Source organism: Canis lupus, chromosome 2, assembly GCF_048164855.1.
Source record: "Canis lupus baileyi chromosome 2, mCanLup2.hap1, whole genome shotgun sequence".
Classification (NCBI taxonomy): domain Eukaryota; kingdom Metazoa; phylum Chordata; class Mammalia; order Carnivora; family Canidae; genus Canis; species Canis lupus.
The window spans coordinates 55,552,379-55,570,405 of NC_132839.1; the positions used below are offsets into that span (position 1 = coordinate 55,552,379).

At 44.0% G+C, this 18,027-nt stretch overlaps 1 protein-coding gene across 1 annotated transcript in view; it reads left to right on the plus strand.

Moving 5' to 3' along the window:
* The window catches only part of ALPK3 (alpha kinase 3), a 54,323-nt gene that overhangs the window by 15,626 nt on the left and 20,670 nt on the right, over nucleotides 1–18,027 (plus strand). The window contains exons 4-5 of the mRNA XM_072800896.1: nucleotides 3,994–4,111; nucleotides 4,679–5,918. Of these exons, the coding sequence (XP_072656997.1) occupies nucleotides 3,994–4,111; nucleotides 4,679–5,918 (1,358 nt within the window). The remainder of the gene's footprint in view (nucleotides 1–3,993; nucleotides 4,112–4,678; nucleotides 5,919–18,027) is intronic.

An 18,027-nucleotide genomic window follows, 5' to 3' on the forward strand; every position in this document is an offset into this window, starting at 1 on the left:
AGGTTGACTGGATTCAGAGGCCCTGGAGATGGAGGCCCTACTGGGCAGACTGTGGGGCAGGGAGGCTCTGAGCTGGGCTCTTGTAGGGATGAGATCATCACACAGGATGGTGAGGACACCTGTGCTGGCCCTGGCCACATGCGGTGATGTAACCAGGGGCTTTAGCTCACAGTGGAAACATGGGGCTCGCTTTACAGTTGGGGCTGCCCAAAGTTTGTTCCTGGCCGGCTCAGTTGTAGTGTCGCCTCCCTTGCTCCCAGCTCCTGTACACAGTTCCCCAGCGTGCCCTTTACTTTCCACCCCTACTCTCTACTATTATGGTTCCTGTGTCAAGCATGCCCTCCCCATCTGCCTCCTACTTGATTGTTTGCTCATTTCCTTATTCCTTTACTCACTCATCCATCAGGGTTTTTTTGTTTTTGTTTTTTAAAGATTTTATTTATTTATTTATTTATTTATTTATTTATTTATTTATTTATTCATGAGAGACACAGAGAGAGGCAGAGACATAGGCAGAGGGAGAAGCAGACCCCCTGTGGGGAACCCTATGCGGGACTCGATCCCAAGACCCCAGGATCATGCCCTGAGCCAAAGGCAGATGCTCAAACACTGAGCCCCCAGGTGCCCCATCATCAGGGTTTTATTAAGTAACTATCATGTGCCACTACTATGCACCACTACTATGCATTCCTCTGTCTTAGGTGCTGGAGATGTAACAGTAAAGAAGATACAATTCCTGCCCACAGAGGACAGGGAATCTAGGAGAAGAGACAGACAGGGAAATACTTCATTCTAGTAGCATGATGAGTGCTATGGAGGGGGAACTGCAGGCACTGCTCCTGAAGATTTCAGAATTTTCTGAAATTCTGCCTACCGTTCATGGCCAGTTCAAATGCCACTCCTGCCACAAAGCCTTTCCTGATATCTTGGCCAGAAGGGCTTGCTCCTTTCTTGGCACCTGAGCACTTAGTGGATTCATCTATAAATATTTAATGAGTGTTGATTCCAGACCAGGCACTATTCTAGGAGCTGAGGACGTAACAGTGAATAACACAGATAAGTCACGGACCTGATATTCAACTGGGGGGGTTGGAGAGGATGGACATAATCTAACAAATTCCCAAGTATATAATGTGTCCGATGGTGATGCGTTCTATAAACTAAACATGGTGGGAGGGACAGAGGTACGGGGAGGGAGAGTTATGTTTTACGCAGGGCAGGAGAGAAAGCTCTTCTGAGGAGGTAGCATGAGGATAGAGGGGTGTGTTGCTCACACGGTGTGTTAGAGGTGAGCCGGGAGGACCCATGGCTGGAGTGGAAATAGCGGGGCCCTGAGTGGTGAGAGAGGAGGCAGTGGGGTGCAAACTCCAGATCAGGAGGGCCTACATGAAATGGGGGCTCTGGGGTGTTTGGGGCAAGGGAGTGCCATGCCCTGACTTGACTTTAAAACATTCACTCTGGCTGTCTGCTGACAATGGGCTGAACCAAAGCCAGACTGGAAGTAGTGAGGTCAGAGGAGAGGTTATTATAGAAATTGAGGTGTGAGATGGTGGTGGGAACTGGCTGGCAGTGGGGGGTGGCAAGAAGTGCTGGAGTTCTGGATATATTCTGAAAGGAGGGCCCATGGGATTGTCTGATGGAGTGGACATGAGAAAAAGAAAAGAATAAAGGAGTACCCCCAGATTTGGGCCCAGAACCAAGTTAGTAGGATAAAGTTGCCATTTGTCGAGCTATGTATGTATGAACTGTCCTGGAGGGGGAATGAGGAGCGTGGCTTGGGGCATGATAAGTCTGAGACCTTGTAGATCTCCAAGTGGAGGCATCAGACACACAGTCAGAATTAGGAACCAGGAGTTCAAGGGGGAGGTTGAGCTGAATAATGTGGGGGTCATGAGCATATAGATCTTTAATAGCCAAGGAGGATCAGGTCCTTGGGTTATTTGGATAGAGCGTGGGAATTGGTTCTGGGGCCTGAGCCCTGGGGCACAAAAACACTCACAGGCCCTGGTGTGAGGGGGACAGATGAAGGAGGTTAGAAAGAGTGGCCCATGATGTGGGAAGAGCCCTCCAAAGGAGTAAGGAGATGGTTCCAGGAGTGGGCGTCAACACCCAACAGGTTGAGTAAATGAGGTATAAGTATCACCAGTAGATTTGGTGACATATGAGTCATGAGTGACCTCCACAGGCATGATTCTGGGGCTGTGTGTGTGCAAAAGCCTGATTGGAGGGGAGGAGATGAAGACAGAGTGCAGACAGCTCTTGCAGAGAACTTGCCTGTAAAATTCATACAGCAGGCTTGTGTGCCAATAAGAATGAGAGAACAGAGGGGAACCATTTGCTGATACAAGAGAGAGCAGGAATAATTGTTGGAGAGACGTCCTTGAGGCAAGAGTAGATGGGATCCAGTCAGTACAGCTTTGGTGAAGCATGTGGGCAGGGTATCTGCAGACACAGGAAAGGTGGAGCAGGTGCTACCTGTTTTACCTTTTCTCCTGTACACTGGGTTCCTTGAGAGCAGACACTTTGCCATTCAGGCTTCTAGAGCTTTATAATCCCATCTCAGCACTCAGCACACACTTAATATATATGTTGGAGGGAATGTGTACAAGGGGTCCTTGAATTCTGATAAACAGCGGAGACCTTTTGGAGTCAGCTTAAGGAATGAAGTGGCATTCACTGGTAAGAAGCTGGGCTTCTTGTGCAACTGATGAGTAGGAGTGCCTCTGTGCCCAGGCAAGGAATGGAGCAGTGTTTGGAAGGATTTTGGGACTGTCTGTCTCCTATCTGAATAGGACAGGATATCCTGCATATCAACTTCGTTTTTGCATCTCTCTGCAGGCCAGTCTATGTGGAGAACAGGGCTGCACTCCCTTTGAAGTTATAGCTCCAGGCCCAAGGGTAGACTGTCTCCAGGTCCTGATTCCTAAACTCAGTCAAATAACTGGATTTGATTAACTGAGGATGTCCATTACTGGACCCATCAGCCTTGTGGGGATGGAGCCAAGGACACATGACTCTAAAGTTGGAAGCTGGGCAGCCCGGGTGGCTCAGTGGTTTAGTGCCGCCTTCAGCCCAGGGCCTGATCCTGGAGACCTAGGATCGAGTCCCATGTCAGGCTCCCTGCATGGAGCCTGCTTCTCCCTCTGCCTGTGCCTGTGCCCCCCGCTCTCATGAATAAATAAATCTAAAAGAATCTTTAAAGTTGGAAGCTCTCCTTATGGGTAGGGCTGGAAGTCCCCAGAGAGAAGGTACTGGGAGACACCTTGGTCAAGCTCACAGCAGTGAATGAGTGGGTAGGGAGTTGTGGATGGATGGATGATGGACGGATGGGTGAGTGGATGGATGGATGAATAGATGGGTGGATGGATTGGTCGGTCGGTGGATGGATGGATGGGTCGATGGATGGTTGGATGGATAGATGGGTGGATGGATTGGTCTGTGGGTGGATGGATGAATGGATGAGTGGGTGGATGGATGGATGGATGGATGGATGGATGGATGGATGAATGGGTGGGTGGATGGGTGGGTGGGTGGACGGATGGATATTTTAGCTGTATCACCAAATAATACCAGCAGCTCAGCGACCTGGGATAAAAGAAGAAGTTCTCTTCCTCCTTGGGGTACTGGGGGACCTCTAAGTTGGGGTATTGGTGGGGAGACCTCTGAGGATACAGCTGTTACCACAGTTGAGAATATAGATTAGAACACTGAAGGAAGGAGGCTTATTACTATGAGGCTTTCTGGAAACTTCTTGTTTCCCTTCTTACCAGGAAGCTGGGAAGTTGCTACTCCATATTTGCTTTCCAAATGCTAAAGGGAAACCGTTTTCAGCCTTGACATGAACTAGCTTCTAAAAATAAGCTGAGCCAAATGATAACCCTTTGCTTCCAGCGAGGGGGGCAGGTGGTATGGGGAAGCCATGGCATCCTGTTCTCTCCTTCCACTATTTTGGAACTGGTCTTCCTACAACCCAATTTCCTGCTTCCTTCTTAGGATATCCAGAGCCAGAGGTAACCTGGTACAAGGATGACATAGAGCTGGACCGCTACTGTGGTTTACCGAAGTATGAGATCACTCACCAGGGCAACCGCCACACGCTGCAGCTTTACAGGTGGGGAAAGCAGCCTGTCCTGCTCTCTCTGCTCTCCTGTGTGTCCTGTGGCCCCAATAGAGATGGGCTCAGTTGGATGCAGATGTCCAGGCAGGATCTAGGGGCGGAGGACGGGTTTCTGCTGCTGAGTTGAAACTGCTGGTGAACTATCTGGCTGCCAGTGTCTGGGATCTCCTAAGACCTGGGTGGGAGTATTTCAGACAGCCAGAGAGTAAAGCACAACCAGAGGAGGTCCTGCCCCATAGAAACATTTTCCATGAGGTCAGCTACGGAAAAAAGCTCCCGTGTCATCCTTACTTCACAAGGGGCTGTGTGGGTCATCTGCTTCTGAAGGCTCTCCCAGGCCTCAAGTCTGATCTAATCCCTTCTGGAACAGTACAACCTGGGCCAGCTCTCTCCCTGTTGCCAGCCTCAGTTTCCCCAACTGTAACAGGATGGTTGGATGTGGTGATGTCTGAGGTGGGGTGTGGCACTTGGGGCAGGACTCTCGGGGGGCAGGGCAGCATCCTCCACTGGGGGAGATTCTTGCCTGAGGGGAGAATTTGCATCTTGTGCTCCTACACTTAGGTGTCAAGAGGAAGATGCGGCCATCTACCAGGCCTCTGCCCGCAATACCAAGGGCATCGTGTCCTGCTCGGGGGTCCTGGAGGTGGGCACTATGACCGAGTACAAGATCCACCAGCGCTGGTTCGCCAAACTGAAGCGCAAGGCTGCAGCAAAGATGCGAGAGATTGAGCAGAACTGGAAGCCCAGGAAGGAGGTGGTGGGAGATGTCGACACCCTGCGCAAGCTCAGCCCCGACCGCTTCCAGCGGAAGCGGAGGCTGAGTGGGGATGAGGTGTCAGCCCCCTTGGCCCCTACTGAGGAGGCTGAGGCTGAGACCCCAGCGGCTTGGCAGGAAGATGAGACTGAGACTGGTCAGCACCCAGGGTTGGGTCTGATCAACAGTTTTGCTCCTGGAGATGTGACCACCAACGGGGAAGCTGCCCCTGAGAATGGGGAGGACGGGGAGCATGGCCTGTTGACATACATCTGTGAGGCCATGGAGCGGGGGCCTCAGAGACCCCCCAAAAAGGAGTCTGGGGCCAAGAAGAAAAAGAAAGATGAGGAATCGAAGCAAGGTCTGCGGAAGCCAGAGTTAGAGAAGGCAGCTCGAAGCCACCATTCTTCTGAAAACCGGGCCCCCAGTTCAGACCAGCCTGACTCCTGTGGGACACAGGGGCCCACAGACATGGAACAGGTCCAGGCCCGGCCCAGAGGTAGGGCTGCACGGGGGCCTGGGTCCTCTGGAGTCGATAGCACCAGGAAGCCAGCTTCAGCTGTGGGCACTCAAGACCAGGCCCAGAAAGCCCCTGCCCCAGGCCCTGTTCCAGGCCCAGACCAGCAGGTGTATTTCTCCCTGAAGGACATGTATCTGGAGAGTACCCGGGCAGGCAGGCCTAAGGGGGAGGAGGGGTCCCAGGCACCAAGTGGCAGGGCACCTGGAGATATGTCCTCAGGGAAGGTACCCAGTGAGGCTGGAGGTGAAAGGAGTCCTGTTGCCCCTGGCCAGCCCATGTCCTCAGCCCCCCAGCCAACTAGGCCTTTCAACAGGAAGAGATTTGCCCCTCCGAAGCCCAAAGGGGAGCCCACTGCCAATAGCAAGACTGATGCTTCCCTGAGCCAAGCCTCAGAACCAGGGGTCCAGAGCTTAGGGAAGGCCCCGTCTCAGGCCTCTGCCCAGGTGCCCACACCCCCTGCCCGGCGGAGACACACCACCCGGGACAGCCCCCTGCAGGGGCAAGCAGGCCACAGGACTTCAGGAGAGGTAAGTGTGGGTGTTGGGTTCCTGGAGGCTGCTCTGGGAAGCTGACCTCATGGAAACTCTTGCTCTAACAGCTCGGCAGCCAGTGAGCAGTGGGCTATTTATAGAAGGGGATGAGGTGGTGATGGAGTGCCAGCCAGGAGCAGGGGACCACAGGCTTGGCCTTTGCCCCAGCCAATCTCTAGATGCCAGGCATGAGGGCAGCACAGCCTGACTGTGACCCTATCCTCTGATAGCCTGGGAGCTCATGGCCAAGGGAAAAGTGCCCCAGAGGGAGGTGGAGGAAGACAATGTCCTCTGGGGGAGGAAAGAGCCAGTGGAGGGATTTCTTGGGCTATATTGAGGCAACAGTGTTTCATGGGGAGACTGAGGAGTGGGGGTGAGCTATAGTGTGTGGTGGGTCTTGACCTGGATGCTTATCAGATTTTTAAGAGTATCCCACTGTCCAGGAAATTCTGGCTTCATCTGGGTTTTTGTCTAAGATTTTGAGGTCAGGTATACCTATGAGCAAATCTGACTCTGCTTAACATTTTGTGATTTGGGCAAGTGGTAAAAATCAGAATAAAAATACTACCTACTCCATAGGATATGCAGTCAGCACGGGGCCTGGTTCATGTTAAGAACTAAATAAATGGCAGGAGGTAGAAGATCATTACTATGGTGAGAGGTAGAGGCTAACTCGTCTCCTGGGAACAGGGATGCCATCATTTTCTGGGGGTCTGGTGGCCAACAGCAGGGAGGTGATGCTTTATGTGAAGGTAGGGATGAGGGTATCCACTTTTCAAAGAAGAGGTGGGCGACAGCATTGAATTTGGGAAGCAGGGAGGGAGGAACAGGATTGAGAGGAGTGACAAAGGGAAACAGGTTGTTCCCTTTGGTCAGTGCTGCATGTCTCAGGGGCAGAGAATAGGAAGTATTTTATTTTTATTTTTTCAATTTATTAGAGGGAGAGAGAGAACATCAGCAGGGGGAAGAGCAGAGGGAGAACCAGACTCCCTGCTGAGCAGGGAGCCCCATAATTGACGCAAGTCTCAACAAGGGGGACTGGATCCCAGGACCCTGAGACCATGACCTGAGCCAAAATCAAGATTCAGATGCTTAACCAGCTGAGCCCAGAGGGCAGGTCGTGTTTCACAGGAGTTTTGGGAGCCGGTTTTATGGTGGGCAGAAGAAAGGCAGTATTTCTTATGAATGGCAGAAAGGAAAAGTATTTCAAGAGTGGGGGCAGAAAGTGGAAGGGACAACCTGCCTGCCTCTGGACCTCGTGGTGGGCAGAGGGAAAGGGAGCTTCACAGACCACAGGGAGGGGCTGCCTTTTCCACGGAGAGAACCTCTGTCGGAGAAGGAGGGAGAGACCAATTTCCAAGGTAGTGCTGAGTTAGTCTGTGGGGCAGTAGTTCAGAGGGTTTGGGAGTGGGTGACTCACCCCTCCAGTTTGGTCTCTGGAGGTGTTGGCAGCTGGTGTGCTGAGCTCCCCATGGCCCAGACAGGGCCGCTCTGTGTGCCTGACAGCCCACAGCCTGGACAGAAGGGGGACGTCCCTTGCTGCGGGGATGGCCTTCAGGGGCCCCTAGGGAGCCCATTTGGGAAGTGACTGGGCCAGCAGCCAAGTCTGATGATGGTGGCCTCAGTGCCCACAGCAGTGGGGACAGACAGCCGACTGCTTCGCCCTCCTGGCAGGGCCCTCCTTGCCTCTGGTGGGGTGGGGAGGGCGGGCAGGCGCAGAAGAGGCTGCCTGCATAGTTCCACCAGTCCTACAAGATGCTGGTGTGGCTTTTATATTCCTCTACTTAGAAAATTGGGAAAGAGATCACATATGTGAACAATGCATTTAACATCTATGTGTATGTTGAAGCTGCTGCTTGTTAGTGGCTGAATTTTGTTGATTTTTCATATTCTCATTCTACTACATCTTTAAAAAAAATCCTATTTTTCTGATGATGAAAGAAACCCATGCTCATGGTGAAAAATATGGGGGGTAACCCTAAACAATTCAGTGGGGGAAAGTAGCAGTTCACCTATAATTCTAGCATCGAAAAGCATCGTGATGTGTCTACCAATCTTTCTGTATATGCAGTTTTATTATTTTAAAAATTTAGTGTGTGTGCAGTGCTTCTGATTCAGTTTTGATATCCTACTTTCTTCACTTCTCATTATTTCATGAGCATTTTCTTGTAGTTTCTAAAAATTAACTTTAATAGTTGTATAAGGTGCCACAATATGTATATTTTAACCATTCCTTCCATAGTTTATGCTATCCTTCCCTATTCTAAGGGTTGTTAAGTCTTAATCTACATTTTTAAAATAAATTTTTATTTGAATTTCTTAATTTGACTTTAAAATTAACCTGAAATTGATTTGAGTAGATAGTATAGCATTAGTTTCCAGCTCAATTTTTGGTTAATTAAGTAGGTAATTTCCCTCAATCTCATTTGTGGAATATTTAACTCTTAGATATTAGTTTGTGATTCTTTCTTATATACTAATTTTACCATGGAAATTCTCTCTGTGGAAAAGGCAGCCCCTCCCTATGGTCTGTGAAGCACCCCTTCCCTCTGCCCACCACGAGGTCCGGAGGCACACCGAAGCCTATTTTAGTTCCTATGTATACCCATCATAATCCATTAATCTGATTTTATTGATTCTTACAACAGAATAACCTTGTTTTAATGACTGTAGTTTACTTTCTGGCAGACCAATCCTCTTAGGCTTCTTTTAAAATTTTTCTTTGCTATTTTCTCTTGTTTATTCCTGTAGGGAAACTTTATTTAAAAAAATTTTTTGTAGGGAAATTTAAAAATCATTGTTTGAAATTCCTTAAACTTTTAGATATCACTGTTTTGTTTTGTTTACCTTGTACTTTTATATTTACCACTTTATTTTTTACTTTTTTTAAAGATTTTATTCATTCATTCAAGAGAGACACAGAGAGAGAGAGAGAGGTGGAGGGAGAGGCAGGCTCCATGCAGGGAGCCCAACGTGGGACTCAATCCCGGGTCTCCAAGATCAGGCCCTGGGCTGAAGGCGGCGCTAAACCGCTGAGCCACCTGGGCTGCCCTATTTACCACTTTAAAAAATCACATTTAAAAAAAAGTGGTAAGCTATTTTTAATAAGATCATACACCTGTTAAATCTTTTCATGGAAAACTGAAGTCCGATTTGTATTTGGAGTGATATTTTAGTAAAACTTGCTAGATATATGTTTTAAACAGTTTTATGGAGGCATAATATATATACATATTATATATGTATATATTATATATATATACCATAACATTCACCTCTTTCAAATGTGCAATTTAATGTACACAATTTAGAGTTATTCAGGCATTACCAAAATCTAGTTTTTGAACATTTCCATCACCCTAGAAAGATCCGTGTTCCTTTTTGCAGTTCATCCTTATTCCCACCCCAGACCCAGACAACCACTAATGTGCTGTCTCTATATCACTGGTGTTCTGGTTAGGATTAGAGTAAGTATAAGAATTAATTTGGAAAAACCCATATCTTAATATTTAGCTTTCTTGTCTGACAGCATGGTATTCATTTCCATTATTTAATCATTCTTTCATATCTCTTTTTAAGTTCTTGTTGTTTTTTTATATGGGCCCAGCACGTCTCTTTTTAGGGTCCAGTACTTGAAGTATCTCTGCCTCTGGGACATGATGCCACTGCTCTTCGACTCTGTCTTGATTTCCTTTCCTGGAAATAATGGATGTCTCCAGCAGTTTAAATTAGGCTTCCATATTGGCTATGGATAAGGAGCAGATGTTGGGGTTGTTGAGAATATCCAGACACCCTCCTCCCCTCTTAAGCCCAGAAATGTTGTGCAGACAGCTCTATCCCTGGGCAGAAGTGATCTTCCCTGAAGGTACTTAATGAGTGGGGAACTGGCCATCAGTGCCCTCAAATGCTGCTTTTTAGTGCCCTAGGCCAAGATCTTCTCTGAGACTGGCTCAGATCTTTGGAGCTAAGGTACAGCTGTGGGGACATGGTGGAATGCTCCATCCACCCACATCCTTGCGGGGAACAGTGTACACATGAGAGAGCTCCGCTGAATGCCTTGAGACCTCTGAGTGTCTCTTCTTGGGAAAACCTATAAGTCTTGAGGATGATCATCCTGCAGTTTGGTAACTCCACTCCCAAATAAGGGATCTTCTGTTTTCAGAGAACACATGAATACAAGCATTTTCTGAGAGCTGTTGAAGGGAAGAGGGCTTGAGGAGAGACATGATCCTTAGGGAATTATCTAGTGAATCTAGGAGATTAGACTTACACCAAACCCTAAGTACAGAGAGGGTGTGGTGAATGTTTGCTGCTGTAGGTTTCCAGGGAAAGAGAGTAGAGTGGTCCATAGTTGCTAGGGTAGGGATCTGGGAAGTGGCCAGACTGGCTGGTAGCATGTACAGGATTCATTACTGGAAATATCATAGTAGAAAAACATCAAATAGAAATTATTATTGTTGTTGTTTTAACATAGAAAAATGCCCATAATATCCCCAGTTTGAAAAATAGGTGGTAGAGAGGAAGGAAGACATTCTGGGAAGGTCACGGAGCATGAAGCAAAAGTAAGGTGTTGGGCTAGACGAGGAATGCAAACCTATCTGTCCTAGTCTTAATGCCCAGATGCTCTTAAAGCTTCTTAACACTTTTTCTTCTCTTCCATATCTTGTGCTCTGCTTTGGTTTGTTTAGCATTAACTGTAACATCATCCAGGCTTGGGGGTGAGACAGAAAGGGGGGAGAACTAACATTTATTGAATATAAGCTTCCAGTAGTTCTAGGTTAGGTTGTTCAGACCAACTTCCTATAGAGGACAACTAGTAAAGGACAAGGTGAAGAGTTATTGGTCCAGAATATGGAAGGAGATGGAAATCCAGAATGGTGAGCCCAGTATTTGGCATAACTTTTATCCTGTGTCTATTTGCTACTCCAGAAGAGGAGAATGAGGGACTCAGCAGTGTTTTAGATAGACTTGTGGGACTAGGGAACAAAGATTGGAGTCTATGGTCTAAGAGTAGTAGCCCTGGTAAACCCCTGATCTTCAGGTTGGGATCCTGAAGAAGTTGTGAGCCAGAAGCAAAGTACCCTGGGACTGAGGCTTATCTTGAGTTGCCCGGATGACTAAGAAATATCTCAGTCCCTGAAGTTAGGTTAAGGTGATTCAAGATACTTGGTGCCCCAAGCACCTGGAAGAAGCAAAAATCATCTGGAGGATGATAACATGACTTTAACCTTCAAATAATTTTTAAAAAGCATTTCAAATATAATATTTGGCATTCAAGTGAAGATAAGAAGCGCTCTGAGAGGAAAACATGAAAAGGAAGTAACAAAACAGCAGACAATACAAATGTGTCCTTAGGGGTTCCACCTTTTGGAATTATCAGACATGGAGCATGAAAACTAAACTTTCCTGTATGCAAAGAAAGTAAAAAGATTGAAAATTTCAGAGAAGTGGAAACTATAGAAAGTGAGATAGACTTAAAAATCAACCAACTGGAACTCTAGAACTGAAAAATACAATAGGCAGTATGAAGCTAGTTGTTATGGTTATAACATTTTCAGTTCTGGATAAGATGGGACAAAACCACTCACCCTATATCTCTCATTGAATGCAGCTAAAAACTTGGGCAAAATGCATGGTGTAGCTATTTGATGACTTTGATAAGCAAATAGTAGGCAGACTGGGGAAGAAGACCAGACTTCAAAGTACCCCAGAACCAGCAGTGTTTACCAGTTTGTTTGTTTTTTAGATCTAATATTCTATTGGGCTGGTCTTAATGTAATCAGAAATTCAGAAGTAAGCATTGGCTTTACTTCAGAAGAAGTCTTCTACTCTACATCAGACTTGAGGACAAGGAAAGGAATCTTCTGGTGTTGGCAGCAATGTCCACAGGTGTCAAACTTTGAGGATGGGGAATCTTTCCCTCCATTCAGAGAAGTTGTGGTCCCCAAGAGGGTAGGAGGAATTCCTGTTCCTTTTAAAATTTTCTCTCTTTTGGGTCTCTTCCTTGGCTTAGGACACAGGTTCATGTGTGAAAGTATGTTACAGAGTATGAAACCCCAGCTATCTGGGCAGAGGACTGAAGAAGGGAGTCCTATGAACCCAGAAAGTACAGGGGAGATCATGGAGAAGGAACATTTGAGAAAGTGACTTCCTAAGCTATTTATAAATTCCTGGGCTTGTTTTGAAGCTATTCATGCATGCATGGATCTGGTTCTGCACAGTGTATCAAAAACTTTGAGAATGGAACTAAAAGACCATCCTCTAGGTCCCAGACTGGCCCGTGGGCGCATATACACTGGACAGATCTGAATAGCACTGCAAAGTCTTTGAAAAGTGATCTCATGATATTCAAAAGGTCTAGATACAATAAAAATTACCTAACATGTGAAAAATCAGGAAATCTCAACTTGTATGGGAAAATAGTTAAAGATGTTGGAATTATCTGGCTTAAAATCAGATACTATAAAAATGTGAGAAAATGTAAGGGTAAGGGTGTCTGAGTGGCTCAGTAATTTGAGTGTCTGCATTTGGTTCAGGTCATGATCTCCAGGTCCTGTGATCAAACTCTGCCTCAGGCTTCCTGCTCTATGGGGGGGGGGGGGGTCTGCTCTCCTCCCTCTGCCCCTCCATGTTCACTCTCTCTGTCTCTCAAATAAATAAACAAAATCTTTTTTTAAATGTAAGGGTAAACACTCTGGAAATAAATGGAAACATAGAAAGTCTCTGCAAAGAAATGCAAAATATAAAGAATTAAATTTTAATTTCAGAACTGAAAAATGCAATAATTGAAATAAAAACACTTCCTGGCTAGGCACAATAGCAGAATGAAGGTGACAGGAAAATGTCAGTAAACTTAAAGATAGATCAATAGAAATTATTCAATCAGAATAAGGGAAAATAAAAACTTAGGAAAAATAAATAAACAGAGCTTCAGGGACCTGTGGTATAGAATCAAAATATCTAATGTTTGTGTCATTGGAGACCCAGAAGTAGAGAAGAGTATGATGCAGAAAACAATATATAAATAAATAATGGCTGAAAACTTCTCAAAATTGGCAAAAGACACAAACCTACAGACAAGAAATTCAGCAATCCCAAATAAGATATGGCTGCAGAATTCCATGCCAAAAAACAATAATCAAATTGCTGAGAACTAAAGACAACACAAAATTCTTGAAAATAGTCAGTGACAATACATTTAGGAGAGCAATGATTCAAATGACTGCAGATTTCTCATTCAAAACAATGGAGGTCAAAAGGAAGTGGAATAATAGACATGCTAACAGAAAAGATCTTTCAATCTATAAGTCTACATTCAGCAAAAATGTCTTTCAGTATTGAAGGTGAAGTAAAGACATTACCAGATAAAGGAAAACTCAGGATAAATCACTGGCAGACCTGTTCTGAAAGAATTGCTAAACTACATTTTTTCTATAGAAGGGAAATGATACCAGAAGGGAACTTGTATCATCAGGAATGAAGGAAGAACTACAGAGATGGTAAATATCTTGGTAAACATGCAACATAAAGGAGAGAGGATAAAGAGACCTATATGGTGGTAAAATTACTATGTTTCAGTTGAAGAGGTAAAATATTGACTCCAAATAGACTGCAGGAAGTTAAGTATATATAGTAAGCCCTCAAGCAACAATTAAAGTACTATACAAAGAAATATAATAAAAATCACAATATATAGATTAAAATGGAATACTAAAAATGTTCAAATAAACTAAAAGAAGATAGGAAAGGGGAAACAGAGGAAGGAAAAAACAGGAAACAAATAGAAAACAAATAATAAAATAATTGATCTAAATGCAAACATATAAATAATTATATTAAATATAAATGGTCTGGACACACAAGAGATTGTGAGTGTGGGGATGGGGATGCCTGGGTGGCTCAGCATTTGAGCGTCTGCCTTCAGCTGGGGTCCCGATCCCAGATCTAGGGATCGAGTCCCACATTGAGCTCCCTGAGAGGAACCCACTTCTCCTTTTGCCTATGTCTCTACTTCTCTCTCTGTGTCTCTCATGAATAAATAAATAAAATCTTTAAAAAAAAGAGATTATGATAATGAGTCAAAAACCATTCTTAACTCTATGCTTTTTACAAGAAATTGATTTCAACTATGATATTATAGGTAGGTCAAAAGTAAAGTGATAGAAAATATACACTATACAAATGCTAATCAATTGAAAACTGGAGCGACCATATTAATTTCAGACAATGTAGACTCCAGGGCAAAGAAAATTACCAGGGCAAAATTGTGAATTATATAATAAGAAAAGGATCCACTTAAGAAAACATAATAAAAAAATGTGTTTGCCTCTAACAACGAGCTTCAAAATAGATGAAGAACTGGAAGGAGAAACAGACAAATCAGCCATTATAGCTGGACACTTTGACATTCTTTCAGTAACATCTTGAGCTAATAGACTGAAAATCAGTAAGAATAAGAATAGAAAAGAGCTGAACAGCATTATCAACCAACTGGGCCTAACACATGCATAGGATACTCCATGTAACAACCCCAGAATACTTGTTCTTTTCAAGTGCGTGTAAAACATTCACCAAAAGAGATCATATCTTAGGTCATAAACAAATTTTAACAAACATAAAATAATTGAAATTACACGAAGTATGTTTTCTGACCAAAATGGACTTAAGCTACAAATTCATGAAAAAATATAATAGGAAAGTCTCCAAACAGTTTAAAATATTTATAATACTCTCTGATAGGTCAAAGAGGAAAGTCTTAAGGGCAGTTGGAAAATATTTTTAACTAAATGAAAATTAAAATACAACACATCAAAATTTTGGATCCTGATAAATATTTTGAAGAAAAGTTATAGCATTAAAATATTTATATTAAAAAAAAGAAAGGTCTGAAGTCCATAATCTAAGCTCCCATGTTGAGAAACCAGAAAAGGAAAGAGCAAAATAAATCCAAAACAAGGAGTAGGAAGGACATAATAATGAAAAGAGCAGAAAACAATGACATTGAGAACAGAAAAACTATGGAGAACACAAATTAAATTGAAATCTGGTTATTTGAAAAAAGAAATCAGTAATATTGATTAACCCCTAGCAAGACTCAATGAGACAAGGAAAAAATGAGACAAGGCACAAATGACTAGCATTAAGGATGAAAGAAGGGCTTAATCATGTTGATCATTTCACGGTATACATAGGTATATCAAAACATCATAATTTTTGTCAATTATACCTCAAGAAAGATTTTTAGAGGTGCCTGGGTAGCTCAGTCGGATGTCTGACTCTTGGTTTTGGCTCAGTTCATGATCTCCTGGGTCATGGAATCAAGCCCTGTGGCTCGCTCTGCACTCAATGGGGGTCTGCTTGAAGATTCTTCCCCCATGTCCCTCCCTCCTACTTGTGCTTTCTCTCTTAATCCTCTGAAACAAACAAATAAATATTTTATTTTTATTTATTTATTAAAATATTTTATTTGTCCAGGAGAGACACAGAAAGGGAGAGGCAGAGATATAGGCAGAGGGAGAAGCAGGATCCCTGTAAGGAGCCCGAAGTGGGACTCGATACTCGGACCCCGGGATCATGACGCTCAACCACTGAATCACCCAGGTGTCCCAATAAATAAATCTTTTAAAAAAGATTTTTTAAAAAAAGGAATGAAAGATAATATCACTAGAGACTCTGCAAGTATTAAAAGGGTAATAAAGGACCATCATGAAAAACTATGCATTTAGTTCAACAACTTAGATGAAATAGGCCAATTCTTTAAAAACTACAAAGTACCAAACTCTTGCAAACAATGAGATAAATTGAATAATCCTATAGTTGTTACAGAAATAAAATTTGTAGTTAAAAATCATCCAGAAAGGAAATATTTCTGGCCAGATAGTTTTATTGACAATTCTACCAAACATTTAAAGATGATAGAGCCTCCGTATCAGCCCTGGGTCTGGGTTTCAGAGGAAGGAGATTCCAGGTCCTAGGCACTGTCCTCACCATTCCTGTTAAACTCCTGGTTTTGTCCCCTGGTTTCCCAAAGCAACACTCCAGGACCATGTCCCATCTTGAGAGTTAGAAGCCATAGTACTTGTCAGTCAGTAGTTGATTCCTGGAATCTATGTGCTCAGGCCTGTGCAGGATGCAAAGGTGAATCAGACTGTGTTCTTAGTCTCTGAGAATTTATGAGGAAGACAGTAAGACAGGATGGAAAATTAAATATATTGCTGTTCTTTGTGGTGAAAAAGCTTACTCCGGGAAAAAAAGAAAGAAAAAGAAAGAAAGAAAAAAAGAAAGAAAAGAAGAAAGGAAAGGAAAGGAAAGGAAAGGAAAGGAAAGGAAAGGAAAGGAAAGGAAAGGAAAGGAAAGGAAAGGAAAGGGAAGGAAGGAAGGAAGGAAGGAAGGAAGGAAGGAAGGAAGGAAGGAAGGAAGAAAGAAAGAAAGAAAGAAAGAAAGAAAGAAAGAAAGAAAGAAAGAAAGAAAGAAAGAAAGAGCTCACACCGAACCAGCAGGGTTCACCCCTGCTCACACCATGGTTATTTTAAAGAAATACTTGGCCGTCCTCATATCTCCACACAGTTCCTGATGTAGACATACACACACACCAGAGTGTTTAGAGAGGTCAGCCTTTGCAGAAGTGTATGGAAAGTACTCAATTGATCATTCACCATGTAGTTACCTAGTACCACCTTTAACCCTGGATCTGTGTTAGGTCCACCTCTTTGGAGGAGAAGAGTTTACACATTAGGAGGTGCCACATGCATGAGACAAATAACTACCACACAGAATGAGTGTTTACCAATACAGGTAGTTACATTTGCTGTGGGTGCATAGGGTAGGAAGCCACTAATGTTTTTGGGTGGGGGGTGAAGGAGACTCAGAACTTTTCCAAGAAGAGAAGAAAACATGGGTGAGGTCCTCAAAGATGAGAAGGAGTCTTTCAGTTGACCAAGGAGAAGGCTGAGACTGTCCAGCAGAGAGAAAATAACAGAGTAGTAATAAAATAACATAGTGGTCACTATAGTAACTTAGTGGGGGTGGACAGAGGAACCCAAGAGGTGAACCTGGAAAGAGAGACCTGGGACCCTTGTTGAAGGATGGGCTTTGTTGATCACACAAGATTTAAGTTACTTATTTTCACTTTAAATTGAAAATTTTTGGTATATGTCATGTACACCTGGTATAAAATTTAAAAAGTAGAAAAGATATATGGAGAATATTGTCTTCCTCAACTGCACCCTCCTCCCGAACCCAATTTCTCCTCCTGAAATCAGTTGCCAGAACTAGTTTCTTGGGCATACTTCCAAAGCTAGTTTCCCTTTGTTTGGAAATATGTGTGTGTCTGTATATTTGCTACACAAAGGTTGCATGTTATACTTTCTATCCACACGTTGCTTTCCTATTTGGATATTTATTTTATTTATTTGGAATATGGATGTACTGTAATTCACTGGATCAATTCTGTGTTGATAGAATTTGGGTAATTTCTAGTCTTTTGCTGTTATAAACTGTGCTGCAGTGAATATCCTTGTATGTAAGTCCATTTACACATGGAAATATATTTAGAGGACAAATTCCTCGTATTGGAACTATTAGGTCAAAGAGTATAAGTGTTTTTAATTTTATTAAATTACGCCAAACTGCCGTCCATAGAAGCTGTGCTGACAACCTGTTTCCCCATACTCTGGCCAGCAGTGTTCTTAAATTTTTTGCTCTTTGAGGCTTGGGCTTTTAGGCTTTATCCTGTAAATGATGATAAGCCCTGGAGAGGTAGTTAAGCAGGGGAGTGTCACAATTGGATTTGTATTTCAGTAAGATCACTTGGGCTGCAGTGAGGGTAAGTGTCACGCAGAGGCAAAGGCTGGAGTCATGGATGCCAGTTGGGAGGCTTTACAGCAGTCCAGGCAAGACAGAATTGTTGGCAGCCTGGTTTAGACAGTTGGCAGTGGAAATAGAGAAGGGAATAGATATTGAGACACTGAGGAAGTAGGTTTGATAGGACTCAGGGACTGATTGGGCTTGGGGTTGGGGGAGAGAAGATACCTTTAATCAAAGGCTCTAGGGGCGCCTGGCTGACTCAGTCAGTAGAGCGTGTGACTCTTGATCTCTGGGTTGTAAG